The 22,365-nt window shown below is 43.2% G+C and overlaps 2 protein-coding genes across 2 annotated transcripts in view; both read left to right on the top strand.

The window, feature by feature from the left end:
- The window catches only part of RXFP1 (relaxin/insulin-like family peptide receptor 1), a 42,048-nt gene extending 35,544 nt beyond the window's left edge, over window positions 1–6,504 (top strand). Inside the window, exons 16-20 of the mRNA XM_015424756.1 lie at window positions 1,839–1,910; window positions 2,179–2,408; window positions 3,081–3,491; window positions 4,544–4,762; window positions 6,197–6,504. Of these exons, the coding sequence (XP_015280242.1) occupies window positions 1,839–1,910; window positions 2,179–2,408; window positions 3,081–3,491; window positions 4,544–4,762; window positions 6,197–6,504 (1,240 nt within the window). The remainder of the gene's footprint in view (window positions 1–1,838; window positions 1,911–2,178; window positions 2,409–3,080; window positions 3,492–4,543; window positions 4,763–6,196) is intronic.
- A 7,088-nt stretch (window positions 6,505–13,592) lies between these two features.
- ETFDH (electron transfer flavoprotein dehydrogenase) overlaps window positions 13,593–22,365 on the top strand; it is a 32,370-nt gene continuing 23,597 nt past the window's right edge. The window contains exons 1-3 of the mRNA XM_015424760.1: window positions 13,593–13,853; window positions 17,775–17,921; window positions 19,336–19,565. Of these exons, the coding sequence (XP_015280246.1) occupies window positions 13,820–13,853; window positions 17,775–17,921; window positions 19,336–19,565 (411 nt within the window). The 5' untranslated portion in view covers window positions 13,593–13,819. The remainder of the gene's footprint in view (window positions 13,854–17,774; window positions 17,922–19,335; window positions 19,566–22,365) is intronic.

Genomic DNA, 22,365 nt, shown 5'->3' with positions numbered 1-22,365 from the left:
TCACAGAGGGCAATTGAAGCATATGAAGATTACAGTGGAAACCTGAACAGAGTTATCTATATATCTAATAGTGAAGGCACCCCCTGTGTGCGGATACTTATTCCCGCAAATCTGGGGCACACAGGGGGCAAGGAGATCTTTCAGTACACTTGGAGCACGCTCCAGTTGTGCAGAAAAATATTACATGCTTTAAAAAGTATACAAGGGATATTTAAATCCCCCCCAAAAGTTACACGACATTCTTTACAGACAGATCCCCAGTAGAACACTCAGGAGCCCAAGGGAGCTGCACAAGCCCTGCAAAGAACGCTGGCGGTTACAGCCACCTGGCAGCAGAAACTGTCTAGAGAAAGAAGAGCCCCCCCCCCTTCATGGTTCTCAATACCACAGAAATCCTGCGTCTCAGGAGTTGTGGGGGGGGAGCAGAAGCAGGGAAATGAAGAAATGCAGACCTGAGGGAGGAGGGGGAGAGAATCTGGGTTGGAGGGAGGACAGGAGAGGCTGGCTTCTGCAATTTCAGAGTGCCCACAGGCTCTGAGACCCCATCTTCTGTCCAGCTGCAGTCCAGGACTGCAGAGCAAGAGCGTCCCCCAGTCCCAGTCCTGTGCCGGCTGCCTGCCTAGCCTTCCTGACAAGCAGTTGCCTGATAAAGTTGCCATTTGCGCTCTCTCTCTCTCTCTCTCTCTCTCTCCCCCCTCCCTCTCCTGTTTCCCCACCTCACACACTCAGCGAGCTTGCCTGCTCTGCCTGCTTTGCTTTGAAGCTGTTCAAATTGTGTCCTGCCCTCCCACGCCTTGCAGGAGAAGCAGGGAGATGGAGAAGCCTGGGCAGTCACTATAAGAACTAGCCCTCCGGTGGGGGGAGGGGGATGTGATGTGAGCAGCCTTTTCTGACTGTGGTGGTGACTTCTGCTGCTCTCCAGAATATCTGAAGCAGCAGACGTGTGTCAGGAAGAGAAAATGTGTGTGTGTGTGAGAGAGAGAGAGAGAGAGAGAGAGACAGAGACAGAGAGTTTTAATATTTAGGCTTGGGGATAGGGTTGCCAATCTCCAGGTGGCACCTGGAGATCTCCAGACAACCAAGATGAGTTCTCCTGGAGAACATGGCTACTTTGGAGGGTGGACTCTGTGGCCTTATGTCCTGCTGAGGTCCCTCCCCTCTCCAAATCCCACCCGCCAAATCTCCAGGTGTTTCCCAACGTGGAGCTGGCAACCCTACCTTGGTGGCAGAGAGAAAGAGAAAGAAGGGGAGGGGGAAAGAAGCAAAAGAGGGAGAATACTACCTCCCTGCATGTTTTTGGGTGCCCCCACTTCTGCAAGCCCCCCTCCTTCCTTCCCCTCTCACTATTATCACACTTAACCTTTTAAATGCCAGGGTGGTAATACCAGCTGCAGTGGTCTCTGATGCACGGGGTTGCTTTGAACATTTTACTGCTGTGCCCGGTAATTCCCACCCCCTGCAGTCTGCGGGAGATGCCCTGTGATGCCCCCTTAATGTCTTCCATATCCCTTGGCCTTATTGGGATATAAAACAAACCACAACACATTATGCAACATTTTGTTGCAGGTCCCCTCTTGTTCTATCTGAAAACTCATTAAGTCAAATTTCTTTTACAACACAAACTTCAGTGTGAATTGGGCAGTGCTGAAAGATCATGCTTGGTGTATTCAGAGGATTTTATGTGACCATTTTTAGTGGGTCCATGTAATAAATATGAAAGATGCATAAATTATGCCATCAAAGAATCTACTTTACATGAAGTTTTTTCAATCACTTTTCTTGTGTATATGACTTCACATACTGATGATACTTAAAACTCTTTTTTTCAATGTTTATAGTAGCCTAGAGGGCATTGAAATTACAACTATCCAGAGAAGAATATTCAGCCCACTTAGAAATCTGTCCCATATGTAAGTATCATATATAAATAGCTATTTTACATCATATATACATCAATATAGCTCATTCTCAGTGTAGTTAAATCTGTGGATACTTAAATCCAGAGCCTGGAGCCATAAACAGACAAGACAGATCTTTCTACAAATCTGAAAAACACTCCAGGCTGGCAAAAAAAAAAAACTGAAATCTTACAAAAAATAGGGTTTTTTAGAAAATAAAAAGAACAGAACTTCATGCACACTGGTTTGATGTTCAACCTCCCTTTTTCTTCTTTCTCAGATATTTTAAAAAATTCCAGTATTGTGGATATGCCCCTCATGTACGCAGCTGTAAACCAAATACTGATGGAATTTCTTCCTTTGAGAACTTGTTGGCCAGTGTCATACAGAGAGTATTTGTCTGGGTTGTGTCTGTGGTCACTTGCTTTGGAAACATCTTTGTCATCTGCACGAGGCCTTACATTCGATCAGAGAACAAACTCCATGCCATGTCAATAGTGTCTCTCTGCTGTGAGTATTCCCCTTACATTAAAGTAGTCCCCTTACATTAAAGTAGTTCCATTACTTGCAGGTCAGAGGAAGGTCCCACCATATGGAACATGAAAATATTTCTATGCAAAGTATTATGGTTTTGAATCAGTCATGTTAGTATAGAAACAGGAAATTATGTGCAGGGTTCCAAATTAGCTAAAAGAGGGAAGACATATTTTGTTTCCAAGGAGCCAGCTTGGTGTAGTGGTTAAGAGCAGCGGACTCTAATCTGGAGAACCGGGTTTGATTCTTCACTCCTCCACATGAAGCCAGCTGGGTGATCTTGGATCAGTCACAGTTTTCTCAGAGGTCTTTCAGCCCCACCTACCTCACAGGGTATCTGTTGTGGGGAGGGGAAGGTAAGGCAATTGTAAGCCACTCTGAGAATCCTTCGGGTAGTGGAATGTGGGGTATAAAAGCCAACTCTTCTTCTTCTAGTAGCATATCTGAGAAATTTTACTACAAAGACTGAGTCATGTTATATCTCTATCTATCTAAGTAATCTAATCTATCTATTTTATCTAATCTATCCATCCATTTATCCATCTGTCTGTCTGTCTATCTATCCATCCATCCATCCATCTATCATCATCATCATCATCTGTCATCTATCTATGCCTCCTATGAACTATTATGTCATTTTCTTTGTAGGTGCAGACTGCCTTATGGGTATATACTTACTTGTAATTGGAGCCTTTGACCTGAAATATCGTGGGGAATACAATAGACATGCTCAGTTATGGATGGACAGTATTCAGTGTCAGCTGGTGGGATCTTTGGCCATTTTGTCCACAGAGGTGTCAGTTTTATTATTAACCTATCTGACTCTGGAAAAATACATCCGCATAGTTTATCCCTTTAGATGCTTGAAGCGAGGAAGGTACAGGACACTTGCCATTCTGTTTCTCATCTGGATTATAGGATTTGTAGTTGCTTTCATTCCACTGAGCAATAAGGACTTTTTCCAAAATTACTATGGCACTAATGGTGTCTGTTTCCCGCTTCACTCTGAGCAATCAGAAAGCACTGGAGGTCAAATCTATTCTGTTGTAATTTTTCTAGGTAAGTACATTCCATATTCACCCTAATTTATAACTGAAAAATAAACTGATTACCTATGTATGGATATTGACTGAGGTGTACCAACACTAAGAAATATCTATAAAGAACCTGTTTCCCAACTAACAAGTTTGGATACTATGTTTGGATATTCAGGATATGCTTTGAATCTCTGTTTCCTGCATAATACGCATAAAGGGATAGCATGGTTTTACTTGTATTTTACTGTGGCCAGGAGGGGTCACGGCCTGCTACCTCCAGACCAGGAGACAGCAAGAAAAGGCTGGAAGAATGGGAGGCATTGATTGGGAAAGGGGCTGAGGACCACTCACAAAGACCAGGTGAAACAACCAGTACAGCTTTGGGCCAGATGTAGCTGGGGACTCACACTGTCGGGAGAGGCTAGTTGACTATAGCTGCTACTACTGGGGGAGAAGTCTTTCCCTTACAGCTGTGGAGGGCTTAGGATGGCATAGAAGAGTGGTATTCAGTCAAGGGGGCAGGTCCAGATGCTGGGGAGAGCCCTAAAAGCAGTGATCCAGGGGACTCTGGTATGGGCAGTGTAGGACAAGAGAGCACAAATGGGCACAGAGGTGAAATAACCTCTTAGAAACAGTGCCTAAGCCAGTGCAGAAACGGTATCCAGGTGTCTGTTGCTGTAAGTAGGGTACTTCTATGTAATTTCTGCAGTTTAACATGTCATATTAAAGGTTATGTTTTGTTTCAGTAGTCTGCTTCGAATCCAGGTTACTTCTATGTAATTTCTGCATTGTTTAACATGTCATATTAATGGTTATGTTTTGTTTCAGTAGTCTGCTTCGTTTCATATTTCTGCAAACCAAATTCTTTTCATTGTTTATTGGATGTGACATCCTGTTGGTTGTATTGTCTTATACTGCATAATCCATCTGAGTCTCAGTGAAAAAGCAGACAATAATGTTAAAAAAGTAAAATAAATACCTGTAACCTGTTTTAATACTGATGCAGGTTTATATTGTGGCCTGAGACAGCAGGCATCTAAATGAAATATCAACATACCTTGTCTTTTGATACAGGTGTTAACTTGATAGCGTTCATCATCATCGTGTTCTCCTATGGAAGCATGTTTTACAGTGTTCATCAAACAGCCATTACTGCTACTGAAATCCGGAATCATGTGAAGAAAGAGATGACCCTTGCCAAACGGTTTTTTTTCATCGTATTTACTGATGCACTGTGTTGGATTCCTATATTTATACTAAAATTGCTTTCCTTACTTCATGTAGAAATTCCAGGTATTGCCTTAATTTCTTTTAATAATTCTGTCACATTCTCCAGTTTTTGGTTGACAACTCTGAGGCTAGAATTTCCTTACCCACCAACAGGAATATGGCTATATTTTATTCTAGAGATGGAATCAGAGAAAAAAGTAATGTTCTTTACTCTACTGTATGTTGGGATATAATTAAGTATATGATCACCAACTCAAGCAAAGTTCTTCTGTTCTAATTAGAAGTGTGATAGGACATGAATGCTCATGTATTTCGACCCTAGGGTTGCCAGGTTGACTTACCTAGCCAGCGAGGGTCTCCCAATGTCCATTCAGCAGACTAGAAGTGAACCCAGACATTTTCAGGCCTGCTTCCAGTTTGGGGCCTGTAATGATTCCATGTTTTGGTGTCCGTGTTCCTTTAAATGTTTAGTTTGACTACAGTACTGTAAGGAGAGTGATAGAGGGAGACGTGTATTTTGATTGGCTGATGACTGTGAGTGTGGGAGATGTTCTGAGAGGATTCTGTGTGTGTGTCTATGAAGCGATTCTGTGATATGAGAGAGACAAGTATGGAAGTGTTTTGAAGAGAGTCTGTGTGACTCTGAGAGTTATGAAGGATTCTGTGTGTGAAGCTTGAAGAGAGAACATAGTCTGTGTGACTATGGAATTCTGAGTCTAATTCTGTGTGGATAAGACCAACAGTTTAGTCTGTGTGACTAAGATAGTTGATTCTATTCAGTGTGAATAAAACAAAGAGACTAGCCTGTGTGGCTACATATATGAGTGTATAAGCCTGTCAGAGTGGAGTTTTAGAGACTGTTTGTGGCACCAAGCTTTGCCAGTTATATTTACAAGTTCCTTTCTTCAGCAACTGTTCAAAATAACCAGAAAGCTATTTTGTTCTTTATTAAATAAATCAGTTTTGTTTTAAACTTATCCAAGAAATCAGTACAGTACTTCCTCAGGGCTACAAAGTCCTCTGAAGTGCCCAGACCCTAGGTCATACTACCAAAAGAGAGAGATTTGGAATTTTTAATTCCTGGTGGCAGCATAAAACTACCAAGTTTATGTACTCAGAGAGTGCTTAAAGATAAAACCGTTTCCCCTTTAAGCAAGGACGTCACAGGGCCTACGTCTGGTTGGGGGGGGGACCACTGGTTTTTGGGCAAAACTCTATGGTATATTTGGCTTCAAAACATAGCTTTGCCAAAAACCAGTGTCACCTCCCCCAACTGGAAGTAGGTCCGAAAAGGTCAGTTGGGGGTGGGATTTCTCCCTGCTGGCCAGCTGGCTGGCGGTGGGCAACAGCCTGGTATAGTGGAGGTTCCTCCACTCCCATCAGGCGGCTGGCAACCCCCCTACTTAACACTGGGCCAATAAGAACCCACATTTATAGACTATGCCTTGTGTTACAGGTTATTGTTGAATAAAATGTTGTTTTTTCTTCTCCCTGCAGGTTCCATAACTTCCTGGGTAGTGATTTTTATATTGCCAATTAACAGCGCCTTGAACCCTCTTCTCTACACACTGACCACTAGGCCTTTCAAGGAAATGATTCATCAAGTTTGGCACAACTACAAGCAAAGGAAATTCTCAGGAAGCAAGAGCAGTAAAAAAATGTATGGGGCATCATTTATTTGGGTAGAAATGTGGCCTGTACAAGAGATCTTACCAGAGTTAACAAAACCTGCTCTTTATACAGACTTTTCAGAAGGATCGATTACTCACACATACATCAACAGTGAATCCATACACATGAAATGAATGCATGTGTTTTGCTTTGACCTATTTGCACATTCAGCATCATTGTCCTTGAGTTATTGCCACTTACAAAGTGAAGCAACATCCTCCCCCCCCCATTCAAAATGTGGCAACTCTTAAGCATAACAAAATACAACATTGACTTACCACTGGATACATCTATGAAAAAAGGGAGTATTGGCCATAAAAGCTGGGGAGGGGGTTAAATATGACAGTTTATTATTATTTGAGGGTGAGGGGAAATCAAAGTATTCACACCTGCCCAAAAACTGTTTTGCATTTTGACAAATTTTTAATTTGCGAGGTTTATGATAACGGAAAATTAGGGTGTATTCCTAAATCTTTGGCAGTATTTTTCTGAAATGTTTGTCTTTGTGACTGAAATACAGACAAGCTGAAAGGACCGATTACTGAATGTTTACAAACAGAACAGCGTTGTTTCAATGGACTGCAAACAAAATATCTAGTCATGCAGCACTGTGAATGGGACGTAAAGGGCTGGCAGAAAGGCTTTGTGGTCCCTGGTTCCCACCTTTATCTGCAGCACCATAGCACACATTGTTCTAGACTCTAGAGGGTCCCCCAACTCTCCAGAGCAGCTTTTTGGGTACAGTAGGGGCTACAGGAGAGAGGAAAAACTGGGAAATCCAATAAGCACAACTCCTGTCATATTTCTTTGTATACAACCTGGTGTTTTTATATGAAAAAAACCAGTAATGTTCTATTTGACTTTACAGTTGCAGCATGAAGAACCATATCAACATAGCAACCTGATGATCAATGTTTTTTTTTAAATTTAAGAAAGGTTTTATAAATGACTGAACTTGACTTAATGGAAAGTGGTGTGACTTGCACTTTAATGTTTACAGATTTCTGCAATATCCTGAACTCCAGGCTATAAAAAGAACCGTTACCCAGTAGTCAGTGTCTACTAGTATGTTGTATAGCCTGAGAAACCATCATATAATAATGCCTTCCTTTTAAAAAAATAATCTGACAGATCAACAGTTTGATGATTAAACTGAATTGACTATTGACCTATGCTTCACTCTTTCAAAATCATCCATCTCTGCAGGAAGCTATAGGGTTATCTTTAGAAGATCAAACCACAAAGTGGATTGCAGTGCAATCTGAAACAGAATTATGTCAAAATCCACTGTAGTGAACTGGCTAAGAGGTGTAATTCTGTTTAGCATTGCTCTGTTAGTGTATTTACAGTGCAACTCTAAAGTTATAACTGACTTCAATGGATATAGAAGGGTGTAACTCTGTACAGGATTGCACTGTTAAAACACTTGCAGGTGGCAGAGCAAAAACAAAGCTGTTTTGCTTTCATTCAACTTGTTTTTCAAATTCTATTTTCTTTTAATTTTACCTGATTCATGGAAAACATAAGTGCATTTACAACAACGTTTGAGTCCAGTGGCACCTTTAAGACCAACAAAGTTTTATTCGGTATGAGCTTTCATGTGCACGTGCACACACTTCCTCAGCTACACTGAAATGGAAGTTAATAGTCCATACATATAGGCAGAGGGTGAATAGCAAACTAACATACAACATAATGAAGATTTTTTAACAGGTGCATTAAGTGCATTTAATTATTCATACATGAATTCCTTTTGAGCACTTGTGAACTGTAAGTACATGATATAGCTTACAATGCAGACTATCCAAGAATAAAATGATAGTGTAATGCCTTTACTTCCAACTGGAAATGAACATTACCATATTTAGATACAATGTGAGTAATTGTGGACATTTCCTGAAAGTCTGGTAAGATGATAGGATGGAATTGAATAATGTCATGTTTAATAAAAGGAAAATCTTCATTTAGTGCATGATACTCATACAGCACTTTGAAAAATGCACCCTCATTAGCAAGGGTATCTGTTCCTTCCTCACAGAAGAATAAGTGCACAAAGTACATACAGATAACAGGCTCAGTTACTGAAACTCTGAAAGGCATGCCATTTTTAATATTACAAAAGCTGTAGTGTATCTAATAGGTTTTTATTTATTCCGCAAATTGCAAAACACCAATGAATTAAACCTACTGATATTGCTTATCCACTTCAATGTATCCAGCTGCTTGGTTGATGAAGAACAGTACTTGTAAACCCAGTGAGGCAATACTAGCCTTCCAACAGAATTCTGAATCCAGAGCTCTATTATTTTCAAACAAACCTTGGCATCTATTGGAAAACTTCAGAAAAACCCCATTCAAGACGCTCTGCAGTCAGTATCCGAAAATCAGCCAGCAACATTGACTACTTAATTTGAAATGCTCCAGAAAGGACACTCTATCTGCCATTCCTGACTTGTACATTTGCACATTTATATTGGACAAAATGTTAGAAGAAGGATTGGATTTATATCCCGCCCTTCACTACCCAAAGGTGTCTCAGAGCGGCTTACAAACTCCTTTCCCTTCCCCTCCCCACAACAGACACCCTGTGAGGTGGGTGGGGCTGAGAGAACTCTGACACAAACTGCTCTTTTTCAAGGACAGCTGTGCCAGAGCTTGTGACTGACCCAAGGTCACATCAGCAGGTGCAAGCGGAGGAGTGGGGAATCAAACCTGGTTCTCCCAGATTAGAGTCCACACACTTAACCACTGCACCAAACTGGCTCTCGATGTAACTTACAGCGCACTCCTAAAACAAGTTACACTTTGATGCCAATAGACCTTGATGGATATTACTCTGTGGAACATTGCAATGTTAGTGCAAAAAAGAGACCAAGCATGGCTTTTCTCCTGAAAATTGAATGTTTCTTTAGGTAGATGGTATAATAAAATCGACATGTCAGTTACGCAAAACCAGTAAAGTTTCAAGTTCCGGTTTGTTCACCACATGCTGTCCAGTGAAACTCCATACTAATTAAATCAGATCATTAGGCTTCCCAGGATTTTATAAAAAATGTATTCCTTGAAACCCCCCTCCAGAAACAAGTTATCTTCAGCTGCAGACCACGTGCGTCCACAGAGAGCAAAATGAGACATAATTTTCATTCAGTTTTCCAATGTATAACTCTTGAGCACTGTTGGATGTGTTTGCAGAACAATTGCATCTGCTAATTTATTTATTTAGACAGGGAACCCGGTTCCTGTGTTATTTTAAATTTGTTTGCTTGGCTGATACTGTCCACCTGCCAGTTTGGAATATCTACTTGTATGTGTGTGTGTTATTTGCTTTGCTGCTCATCTTCATTTTTCGTGACTGGTTAGGTCAGGGGTGTCGAACTCATTTCTTATGAGTTTTCATGACTGGTTAGGTCAGGGGTGTTGAACTCATTTCTTATGAGGGCCAGATCTGACATAAATGAGACCTTGTTGGGCCGAGCCATGCATGTCATAAAATGTAATGCCAGGTAGCAGAGACATAAACTTTTTAAAGGACACAAACACAAAGGGTTTTTTTTTAGTTAAAATAAAAACATGCTTAAAACATTAGGACTCTTGCAATATTTTGTTCATTCAACAGTGTGTGATAACTGACACCTCTTGCTCTGAGTTATTGCATCAAAATGTCTGTGCTGTTTCAATCTTGAGTATGCTGTTCAGGCGTGTATCTGTAAACGCAAACCTACGATGATGCAGCAGCAGCAGAACTGGAAGAAGCAGCAGAAGCCAGCCGGTTCCACTGCGGGCCTGACAGAAGACCTCCAGAGGCCTGATTCGGCCCCTGGGGCTGCATGTTTGACACCCCTGGGTTAGGTTGTTGCAATTTCCCCCCTTTATTTGTGTCCTTGTTTTAATTCACATCCATTTTACTTGTCGTGCATGGAGTCTGGAGCTGCGACTAAAACGTCATCGAAGAACGGCTGGACTCCCGGGATCCCTTTAAGGAGACAATCCATCAGATTTTGGAAAATCCCCAGCGCCACATTGCAGGCGCCAGACCTTGAAAGCCCTCCTGTGAGTTACTATAGTTTGAGCCTTGGCTGAGACATCATCGACCGGCAGCTGCTGATATGCCTGGGCCAAATCCAGCTTGCCGAACACCCTTGCTCCCGCCAAGGACGCCAAGACTTGGCTGACCACCGGTACCGGGTATGCATGGTTTTGAAGTGCCTTAATAATAGTGCACTTATAGTCCGCACAAATGTGAATGTCCCCGTTCAACCTTAACGAGGTGACGATGGGTGTTTCCCAGCCGGCGGGTGGCACTGGTCTAACACCCCCTGCTCAAACAGGTGGTCCAGTTTGGCTTCTATCTTGGGCCGCAGTGCTAACAGGGGCCGCCTGGCCTTCATCCAGATCGGCCGCACCGCAGGGTCAAGGTCCAGGGAGACTGGGGGCCCGGAGTATTGGCCCAGTGTGCCGTCAAACACCTCCAGGAACTCCCCGCAGACCGTGTTAAAGTCCTGCGGTTGTACAGAGTGGACGCCCATCACCGCAAAACCCAGGGGCTCAAACCACGCAAGTCCCAACAGGCTAGTGAGCTTCCCTTCCACCACCACCAATTCTAAAGGGCCGTCAAAGTCTCTGAATTGGACCTTGAACCTGCCCCAGCCCTTGATAGCCACAGGTTTTTTTTTTAAGTCCCACAGAGACAAACCCCGTGGCTTTTCCAGGAGTGGTCCCCCCCAAGGGCAGAGTCTCTGTAGAGTCTCCGCCGAGATAATGGAAAAGAAGAAGCCTGTGTCTAGTTCCATGCGACGGGGGACCCCCTCGATTAATACCGTGACATGCATCTTATTCGGGGCATCAGGGGGCCAATTCAGTACCTGGTGCTGGTTGATGGACAACGTGTGCAGATCCAGGTCCTCCTGGTGAGTGGACATTGCTGTCCGATTTCCACGGGATCGGCAGGCGTGGGCGATGTGGCCCTGTTTTTCACACGATCGGCAGACGGTGTCCTGGAAGTGGCACATTTTGCGCTCGTGTGGGTCCTCGCAGCTGGCACAGGACGCTTGGAATGTTTGTGTTCGTCGCGGAGTGGTGGCCCCGGCCTGGAGTTGGGTCTTCCAGTGGCTGGGTTGGCAAACCTGTAGGGCCTCATCTTCATCCGAGTTGTAGGACACTGCAGCGGGTAGCACGTGGTGCGATGCCGATGGCGGCCAGTCCCGGTGTGAGCCCTCATACGCAGTGGCCATCTGGAGGGCTCCCTCTATCTTGAGGTCGGTGGTGCCTACCAGTTTGCGCCGGAGTTTCGTGTCCCACAGACCCCAAACAAATTGCGTCAGGACGTTCTCCTCCACCTTCGTGTACCCACAATCCATTGTGTGTTGTCGGAGGCCGGCCATGAAGGCAGCGGCCGTCTCGCTGGGCTGTTGGAGGCACGCCTGGAAGTCCATGCGCTTGGCCATCGTTGTGGGTTTTGGTGCATAGTACTTCATCAAGGCCACAACGATCTCATCATATGTGTTGTCCAGGAGCATCTTGGGCGCCAGGAGGCTTTTGGCAAGGTGAATGGTGGCCACCCCATATGTGCTGAGGAGCATCGCCCATTTCTTGCTGGCATCGGTGACCTTGTGGTAGGTGAAGTAGCAGGATAACTGGTCTACCCACAATTCCCAGAACTCGGGGTGTGTGGGGTCAAAGACCTCGAGGTGTCCTGGAGCAGCAGTAGGCCTGCCAAATCTCGGCAGGGGATCTGCATGTCTTTGCAGAATCCTTGCCACGGGACGGCGAGAAGCGTTGCACCGCTTTCACCAGGACATGACGCTATGCGTCGCTCTGGCAACGGGGCTGTTTGGAGCCCTGTTGCCAGAGCGACGTGTAGCGTCAGACGGCGGGTGCAATGCGTCTTGCTGTCCCCGTGGCAAGGATTCTGTGAAAACTTACGATCCCCCGCCACGACTTGGCAACCCTAAGCAACAGCCATGACTTGTAAACAAAGCGAGGTGCAAGTTGCAGTGCCGGGAGCCATGCCAGGCGCAGTGGCTTCCACAGGATCCATGCTCTGCACTGTAGAGTGATTACAGCTCATACTTTATTTATGTAAACCAGGAAGACCAGTCCTTCAGGGTTACTGGGAAACAATTAGGCATACAGAGGGAAATGAAAGCCCCCTCAGAGCCTTTACGTCATGTGTAAAACAACCACCGAGACAGCAACCCATACAGATAAATTCACGCTAGTAAAGCACGAGAGATTCCGATCTGCCGCCTTAACGACTGACCGCCACTCACTCCGGTCCAACCGCGGCCCCCTTGCTATTGGCTGCCTGGCCGTACCTACGTGCAACGCATCGACACACCTGCCTGGCGTATGGAACCGCCCCTCAAAGGGAGCCTCCTTCCAATTCAACCAATCGCCCCTCGGGTGCGAGTCGAAGTTTCCAATTAGAATAAAGGGATAAGAACACGAGTCCAGAAGTGCCTTAAAGAAAACTTCGTGGCAGGGTGTGAGCTTTCTGCACTAACACAGCTAACCCAAATCTACTTTCAAATAGGAGCTAGCCTCAGGCCAGGGGGGTACTTCTGAACTGACATTCACGGTTGTAGATTTAGCGTCCTTCTTCTACTCTTCCCTTGGCAAGTTCAGCTCTGATTAGACTTGGAAAAAGGAACACACAACCTGAGCTTTCGTTACAAACTAGAAGCCGACATGAACCCTGAGAATGCCTCTTGTAATAAGAGGAGAGCAATAGTTTTGTTTTTTTAATAAAAAAAAAAACCGTTTATGGACTCTCCACGCTACATTGTTTTGGTAACCTTGGTGAAAATCGTATACTCTGACATTTTTCGTTACAAACTAGAAGCCGACATGAACACTGAGAATGCCTCTTGTACGAAGAGGAGAGCAATAGTTTAAAAAAAAAAAGTTTATGGCTTCTCCACGCTACATCGTTTTGGTAACCATGGTGAAAATCGTATACTCTGACATGGACAAGTAGAGGGGAAATCAGGTTCAATTTTAGACGGAAGCGCTCATCAGGATTTACCATAGTATACGGCTCGCCCTCTCTCGGACTCGACCTCGACGCAGGCAAACTATTCCTCCCAGCATGCTCTTCGCCCCATACGTCGCCGTACCTAACGAGTAAAGCTGCGCGTGCCGAAGCCCTTAGCCGAGAGCATGATGGGAACTGTAGTTTTTACGAGGTTTCATTCCCCCCTAGGCACACCCCATTTCCCAGCGGGACTGGAGAGCCGTCATAACTCCGAACGTGAAGTTTGTGGGCGGGAGTGAGTTTGCTGCTGGTTGGGAAGTGGAAGAATATGGAGCCCTCCGTGTGAACAGCCAGGGGGCAAAGGAAAGGGAGCTGCGCACGCGCGTGACTGACCAAGCAGGCCCCCTTCAGCGAGTAAGGGAGACCCTCCTCAGCCTTGTGCCTTCTTGACACTCCGCTTTTTGTGCCCGAGAGCGATGCTGTTCCCTGCCTGCCAAGTTTCCCGTCAAGGTAAATTCTGCGTTGCGAACCAGCTGCGATAGCCAAAGTCCCCTTGGAAGAAGATCGGAGAAAGGGGTCTGTCTCCCTTCCATGCCCCCTTTACTAACTTGCCTGCAGGTGGTTCGTCTGGCTCCCACTCTTGAACCCCCGGCGGCTGGTGGTCCCTCAGCTTGAGCCTGGCCTTTCTTAGTGGACCACATCTAGGTGCATTGCAACTCTAAAGGTGTTAGCTCCGCAGTAAGCCTCGCTGAGTTGGATGGGGCTTTCTCCCGGCTGTGTTCTGGATAGTAGTAACCGAGAGACTCTGCAGTGTACAACAGGGAGTGTCAAAAACAGCTCTGTTGTCTGAGCAAAACCCTCCCTGTGGATCCAGGAAGACTTGTCATGATTTGGTTTGGACTAGGAAGAATGGAGGGGGGCTCTGACCTTAGGCCATGCAAACAAAGTTCAAATGTTTGAAGATGTCAGTGAAGGAAATGGAAATAAAATTCTTCCTCAATCAGAGAATAGACTTGGGATGGACTGAATACCAGCCCCATGGGCATTTCTTTCCTTCATGCTGATGCATGTTGAAGGTTTCCTCTTCTAGACTCTTCTCCCTCTGCTGGTGAGAAGTAAAATTAGGGCAAAGGTTGTTGGCTTGGGAGATCTCTTACAAAACAGATTTGTTTGAACAACCATCAGTATATTTGTGGCATGGAGGCCAGAGGCCTGCATCTCTATAGGTTATAATAACAGCATACTTGTGACAATACTACCTGTGTAATAATAGCATACCTGTGTCAACAAAGAATAATCTTTTAATATATAATAAAAATTAAGAGAGATGGATTCAAAAATGCCAAATAGAAGGGAGATCTTGTTCTAGCTGGGCCGATACAGTCTATGGCTGCGGTCACACACACTAAATAATCCACTTTCAATCCAATTTCAATGCACTTTCCAACTGCATTTTTACTGTGTGAAGTGGCAAAATCCAATTTGAAAGTGGATTATTTAGTGTGTGTGATCACAGCCTATGTCTCTTACTATCTTTCATCCACACAATGGCCAGAAAATTAGGCTGTGGCTTAAGGCAGTGTTTCAGTGGCTTGGGAGCCACATATGGCTTTTTAATATGCCTCCTGTGGCTCTTCTGAGCATCTGCACCATGTTTCAGGAAAGTGGGCAAGGCCCTTGATCAGTAGGGCTTGTGGTTTCAAGGTAGTTTCAGCTGCTGGCAGAGCAGGTTAGCTGAGAGCCTCCCTGTAAGTGCAGACCTCATGGTAGGAATGGAAGTTACTATGGCTCTCAGTTGATGATAATTGTGAATGTGGCTTCTACAAGTCATGAAGTAACACTGGCTTTAAGGAGCAATTCAACTAGTGAGTGGCTACAGACTGTGAATAGGAAATAACCAGCAACAGTCCAAGCACATATAGCATGGCATATTTGTTTACTTACTTACTATACAAACTGCATTTCAACCATAACAACTTCCATGCAACAAAATTAAATTACAACAGTTATTAATTTATAACCGCATAATAAATGTGTGTGGTGAGAGCAGATGTGTGCAGTTCTCGGTTCCTTGCGTGCCAGATGGTGGTAGTGGTGGTAGTGGTGGTGATCAGTCTTTCTTTCCAGCCCGTTAAATATTCTGGAACGAACACTAAAGGAAAAGAAAACTACCTTCAGTAACCCAGTCTCCAGGGCCAATTTTTATGCAGTAAAGATAGCTGGACTCTTGTACCCATGTAGTACTTAATACACCATTCTGGCTCCCGAGCCAACATGGTGTAGTGGATAGAATATCAAACTAAGACTTGAGAGACCCACATTCAAATCCCCGCTCAACTATAAAGCTTGCTGGGTGGCCTTTGACTAGTCACTTTCTCTTTGCATAACATACCTCTCAGGGTGGTGGTTAGAATAAAATGGAGGAGGGGAGAATGATGATGTAAACTGCTTTGGGTCCCCATTAGGGAGAAAAGTGGGATACAGATATCTAAATAAATAAATACAATAATATGTTGTAGCAATGCTGGACATTCTGAAGATATAGAGCAGCTTGACTTTATTTTCTGTGTTTGTTGCCTAGAGATCAATTATGACGTAGAACCCATTGATAGTATTATGACAGGGAGACAGGTCAGTTTTTTTTAAAAAAATCAAATGTTGATTAGCCATGTACTGCTTGGCAGTGGTTAATAGTCAAGAGGTCTAACTTTATCATCATGATGTCATCGAACAACAATTACATGAATTGCTGTGTAGCATTCAATGGATACAAATGCATACATTCCTCATTTTAGGAGCAGGTGTTCCCTGCTTGCAGTTCTCCAGAGATCTTCCAACTATTCTCTTCCCAATCCAGTTACATGATATTGCTTCTTCTCTGGGGCTTGTATGGAAACCTCTGCACAGGACCCAGGAAGCCAACATGAAGAAAATACAAAGTCTGAGTCCAGTGGCACCTCAGAGGTCTTAAAGGTGCCACTGAACTCGAACTTTGTCCTGCTGCTTCGGACCAACACAGCTACCTACCTGAATCTGTGAAGAAAATATATACAAGTGGTTGCCAAACTAGGAAAGTTCTGGGGCTTCCATTTGGCAAGCGTGGTCAAAACTGTACTGTTTGGGTTAATGGCAAGGAATTAAAAAATATAAAGAGAGAAAATCATCTGAGCAAGCTGTGTTTGCTGTTAGTGTGCATGTGTAATGAAGCATGCATATAACATCTCTTAGAGTGACAGCATTTATAACATGCAAATGCTTGAGCTATGAAAGATTTGCGCTTCTCTACTTAATAAGAGAATGTGTGTCTTTGACTAGTTTGTGTGTTGTTCTCCTAAATGCTATGAAGATAAATGAGACCGGAGTAAAGAATGACTTCTCTCAGTTGAATGACTGTCTGGCACTGCCCATAGTGACCAGGTCTGCTTGTAGTACAGGTTCTGCAGACCATCTTAGTCCTAGGTGTGCAAGTTTAGAGTGGCACAGGCACCTTTGGACAGATGAACAGTTAGATTCGAGCCCAGTAGCACCTTAGAGACCAACAAGAGTTTCAGGGTGTAAGCTTTCGAGAGTCAAAGCTCCCTTCGTCGGAGCTTTCCCTTCGTCAGAGACTCTCAATGAACAGAGCTTTGACTCTCAAAGGCTTACACCCTGAAACTCTTGTTGGTCTCTAAGGTGCTACTGGACTCAAATCTAACTCTTATGCTGCAGACCAACACGGCTACCTTCTGAAACTATCAGGACAGGTGAGAATGTGATCCCTTCAAAAAGTACTCAGGGGCCCTAAATCCTGAGGTTCTTTTCTGCGAACCTCACAGTAGAATCCTGAGCACAGTCGCACTGTTCTAAGTCCATTGATGTCAATGAGTGTAAGGGGTGTGTGACTCCGTAGGATTGCACTGTTATTTACTCATGGGAGGAGTGCTGCCCATTCTCAGAAGTACCTAGCAATAGATGTACCTATAGAAGCAACAGAAGTACGTGGCAGTAGTAATAGATTGTTGTAAAGAGGTGTGGTCTGTGTTTGATCTGGAATGTGCTTGTTCAGCTTCTAGGAGGAGGGACTGGATCCTGCAATCAATCAGCACAGTCCTTTTGTTCCTTTTTGTTAAAAATGAATGCTTTAAATACTGGACATCAATTGGCCAAGGGTTGCGGTGGGCTTTGCTGAGATGTTCTTAGCTTTTTAGATCATCTCATAGATGCAGCATTACATGCCTGATGAGAGACAAGAAAAATACTTGGGACTGATATGGAGCCAGTGTTAATGCTCCGTTTTCACTAAGACTTCAAATATTAACTGTGTGTCATTCGTGTAATCTTTGCATTGTGCATATAGATTTTCTAATACAGCAACAGGATTCTCTTGCCCTCACTGTCAAAGCTACTGAGCTAAAGTAAAAGTGTTCATAACACATTGTTTCCATCCAACAGCGTGTCGTTGCCTAAATGCTTTGAAATCCACAAAAAAAGATTGCCTCCTGCCTCTATGTGCAACAAGATGGGCTTCTTCTTCCACTGTGCCTCGCATCACCACCCACTATACCATTCACACTCGTGATAAAGACAAACGATGGGAAGGTACGTAGTTAACAAATATTTAAATATAGAGCATCGGTAGAATAGCCAGTCTTGTGAACAGTTGCTTGTCCGTTCACAGTAGTGACTGAAGGTAAAGGTTCCCTTGCTCGAAAGCCAGTCGAATCCGACTCTAGGGTTGCGGTGCTCATCTCCGTTTCAAAGCCGAAGAACCAGCGCTGTCCGAAGACGTTTCCGTGGTCATGTGGCTGGCATGACTAACCACCAAGGCGCACGGAACGCTGTTACCTTCCCACCGAAGTGGTACCTATTTATCTACTTGCAATTTCTTGCTTTCGAACTGCTAGGTTGGCAGGAGCTGGAACTAGAGACGGGAGCTCACTCCGTCATGCGGCACCCGGGTCTCGAACTGCTGACCTACTGACCTTCCACAGCCTGCAGTTCAGCGTCTTAACCACTTGAGCCACCACTGAAAGTCAGGTGCAAAAAGGCTGGGCAGTAGAGCTGTGTTTCTATTTTGAAGGCTGCTAACATAATTATATATGAGCAGATAGACTAGCTATATTTTTGGAGGGTGGAGCTGTGCAGATATACATCTGTTACAGACTATGCCAGTGTGGTTCTGAATTGTAAAAATAAATCTGTGAGAAAGAAAATGTTTCTGGATTGACTATGCATTATTGGACACCTTGTTAATGAATGTTGGTAGCCTTAAGAGCTGTGTCTGAACCTATAGCCTTGATCCCAAAATGTGTTTTTAATAATACAAATCAGGCTTATTTTCATATCAGTAAGAACCAAAAGAAAGATGTCTTGGATCCCTTAAAGTATTTCCATGGGCCGAAGGATATGAGCTTATAGAGCACAGCTTTCTCACCTCCACCCTCCTGTTTCAGCTTGAAGTGCTCCCCAGTCCTGTTCTTGGGAATCCCCTAGGATTGAGATGGGGTGTGTGTGTGTTTCAGGCAGTCACAGGAGCGGGGAGGTGAGAAAGTTGAGCTCCATGAGTTAATATCCTTCTCTCTGCAGAAGTATTTCAGGGAAATAAAGCCAAAATTTGGAGATTGCTTTGATTAACTGGTACACATGCCCTTTCTGTCCAAGGTGTTGGACGGGCTATTTATGCCTGTTTTGTGCCACGCAGTGCAGTCCTCACCAGAGTTATGGTCTTCTAAACTTATTGCCTTCAGTAGTCTTAGAAGGGTGTAACTTTGCTTAGGGTTAGATTGTGTGTCCTAACTACCATGTCACTTCACTAACTGAAGAAATGATAGTAAGTGATCCCTAAAGGGCTCAGAGTTAAAAAGCACTTCATTCTACATTCACCTTGTCTTGGATTGTCACAGTATTATTTGCCCTCTTAGGCCTTCAGATCAGACTTCAAGGAGGGAAGATTATTGATTTCGATAGCAGTTGTTCATCCCACACATAATTTCTTCTTACTGTTCTGCTAAAGGTGTGAGTATGGAAAGATTTGCTGAAGAAGCAGATGTTGTTATAGTTGGAGCGGGCCCTGCAGGGCTCTCCGCAGCTATTCGACTCAAACAATTAGCTAGTGAACATGGCAAAGAAATCCGTGTGTGCCTGGTGGAGAAAGCAGCTCAGCTTGGTGGACATATACTTTCTGGGGCTTGCCTGGAACCACGTGCCTTGGAGGAACTTTTCCCAGACTGGAAAGAGCGAGGGGTGAGATTACTCAATTGTTATGCTTCCTCTCTAACTCAGCTTTATTCGTCTGTCGCCTGACCAGTAGCCTTTGCAACTAGTGAGAATGCTAATGATTTGACAGTTAATTACTGAATTAATTATATATCTATTTCATCTGAAAGCTATTGAATTCAAAGTAACAAATATTTAAATATAGAGCATTGGTAGAATAACAAATAATAGAAAATATAGGGCTTTGACAAACCTCTCTCTCAGATCTTTCAGTGGTAAAGCCCTTGTAGTGTACTCAAGTAAGGCCCTTCTGGAAACTCATGCTGCCGTGTGTGTGTGTGTATATAAATAATTTTGAAAAAAACAAAGAAACAGTATAAAGGAAATACATAAAGGGGAAAAAAGGGTTACCTAATACGATTATATATTAAAGATGTAAAAGACAGAAAATATTTCTCCCCAATGCCCCATTTGTTACATTGAAAAATGTTTAGGACTCTTGTCTGTAACATACAGTGATATTTACTTCTGTTGGGGTACATTTATATTCATCATTTTACATTTCAAACTTTGTAAGTAGTCTATTTTGTATCTACATTATTAGTTTCGTCACTGCTACGTACTCAGTATTACATGTTTTCACCTCTTCTGCATACTCGCTATTACTTTTAACAAGTAGGCAATATAGCAAAAATACAGATGTAAAATCTATTATATATTTTATAATACAAAAATTTAAAAAGATGTTTCTCCCCAGTCTGCTTCCTTCTGCACATATATATTCAGGATGTTACATTTAAAACTAATTCATATTGTTCTTGTTCTTCATTACCATACATTTGTATACAATATTTTAAACTGCTTCTCATTCTAAATTTGTCTCCTGCCTGCATAGTAAACACTCCATCTCTCCTCAGATTTCATAACTGATCTGTTTCTCATATTAGTTGTTAATTTTGCCATAACTGCATATTCTGCAAGTTTATTTTCCCATTCTTCGGATCGCAGACTAAATACTCTTTTTGTTTTCTAATCAACTGTTTGAATTCAGTCACATCTCTTAGAGCTAAACCTTCAGCACTGAAGGTTTCTGGTGTAAACTTTGTGATCGGGATGTCTTTTAAATGTTATCTAAGTCCTTCTGAAACAGACTTCTTTTTATATACTCCTGAAAGAGCACTGATAAATTGTTCTTGTATTTCTTTTTCTGCATATGTAATTTGACCTTTCTTTACACCTGTTGTTATACTTTTTCTTTCTCCTTCCTAAGACAGTACACCAAGTATCTGCTGGGTTTGTTTGCGTATTCAAAATGCCTTTGTTTTAGAAATTTTAATTTTTTTCTATACCTCTTCTACTTCTAATGTGTCTAATTCGTTTTCTAATTGTCTTATTTCTTCTAATGTGTCTTTATTAAGATTGTTTCATGCTCTTGTTCCAGTCGCTTTTTTCTACTATTATCTTTGTTCTAATTTTTCTCATTTCTTTTTGGCAGCAGCAGCTGCTAGTAAAATTCCTCTGATAACAACTTTGCTTGCTTCCCAGATTGTAGACAATGACATTCATTCTGTATTACTTATTTTAAAGAATTCTTCCAGATCTTTTTTGCACTTGCTTATTACATCTTCTTGTAGTAAAAGAGTGTCATTCAGTCTCCATCTTCCTCTTGATTTTCTATTCCATCGCCAGACTATTTCTATGTGATTATGATCTACAAATATCTTTGGTTGAATTTCTGCTTTGTCTAGATTTATAGTCAAGTTATCCAGCACATATTTATTCTTGGATACATTTTATGTCTTTCTGAGAATAAGGTAAAATCTCTACTCTTTGGGTGCTTGATCATCCAGACATCCTCTAATTTCAGCATTTCTAAATATTGGAATACATTTTGGGGTAATTTTCCAGATTTAATATTTCTTGATCTGTCCTTTTTTGGATCTAGTACTCCATTCATGTCTCTGAAGATCTTTATATCCTCTTCTTGAAATGCTAGTAAAATTTGGAAGAAATTCCCCCCAAAATTAACTTTATCATCAATTGGTGCAAATATTGTTGCTATCATGCATACCTTGCCTTCTGGGAGTCTCATTTTTAAGATAAAGTATCTCCCATCTGGGCCTCTTAATTCTTCTAATACATCTAATTGTGGGTTGTTTATATAAATAGCTACTCCACACTTCTGTCTGTCTGTCTGTCTATCTATTTATTTTTATTTATTTATTTATATTTATTTATTAAATTTCTACCCTGCCATCCCGCCGAAGTGGCTCAGGGCGGCTTACAAGCAAGTTAAAACCAACAATTACAAAATATAAAATACAGTTCCATAAAATCCCAACGAATACATCCTATTATAAATTGCTAGTATGACACCACCGGCGTAATCAGTTCTTATTGGAACGCCTGGCAAAACAGTTCCATTTTATTGGCTCTACGGAACTGCTGGAGGTCCCGTAGAGCTCTAATCTCATGAGGGAGCTCGTTCCACAGCGTTGGCGCCACCAGGGAGAACGCCCTGGTCCTAGTTACTGCTAACCTGGCGTCCCTAGGCTCGGGGGGGCCCAGACAGTTTTGCGCTCCTGATTGCAGTGCTCTTGGGGGAACATATGGGGAAAGGCGGTCCCTCAGGTAGGCAGGCCCCAGACCATTTAGGGTTTTAAAGGTCAAAACCAGCACCTTGAAGCGAATCCGGAATGCTATTGGAAGCCAGTGCAATGACTTCAGCACAGGCTGGATGTGCTCCCACCTGGGGAGGCCCATCAGTAGCCTGGCTGCCACATTTTGCACCAGCTGCAGCTTCCGGAGTTGCCCCAAGGGCAGCCCC

Source organism: Gekko japonicus, unplaced genomic scaffold (genome assembly GCF_001447785.1).
Source record: "Gekko japonicus isolate JY-2015 unplaced genomic scaffold, Gekko_japonicus_V1.1 scaffold827, whole genome shotgun sequence".
NCBI lineage: Eukaryota > Metazoa > Chordata > Lepidosauria > Squamata > Gekkonidae > Gekko > Gekko japonicus.
Note: the sequence above shows the minus strand (reverse complement) of the source record. Positions and strands in the feature narration are given on the sequence as shown.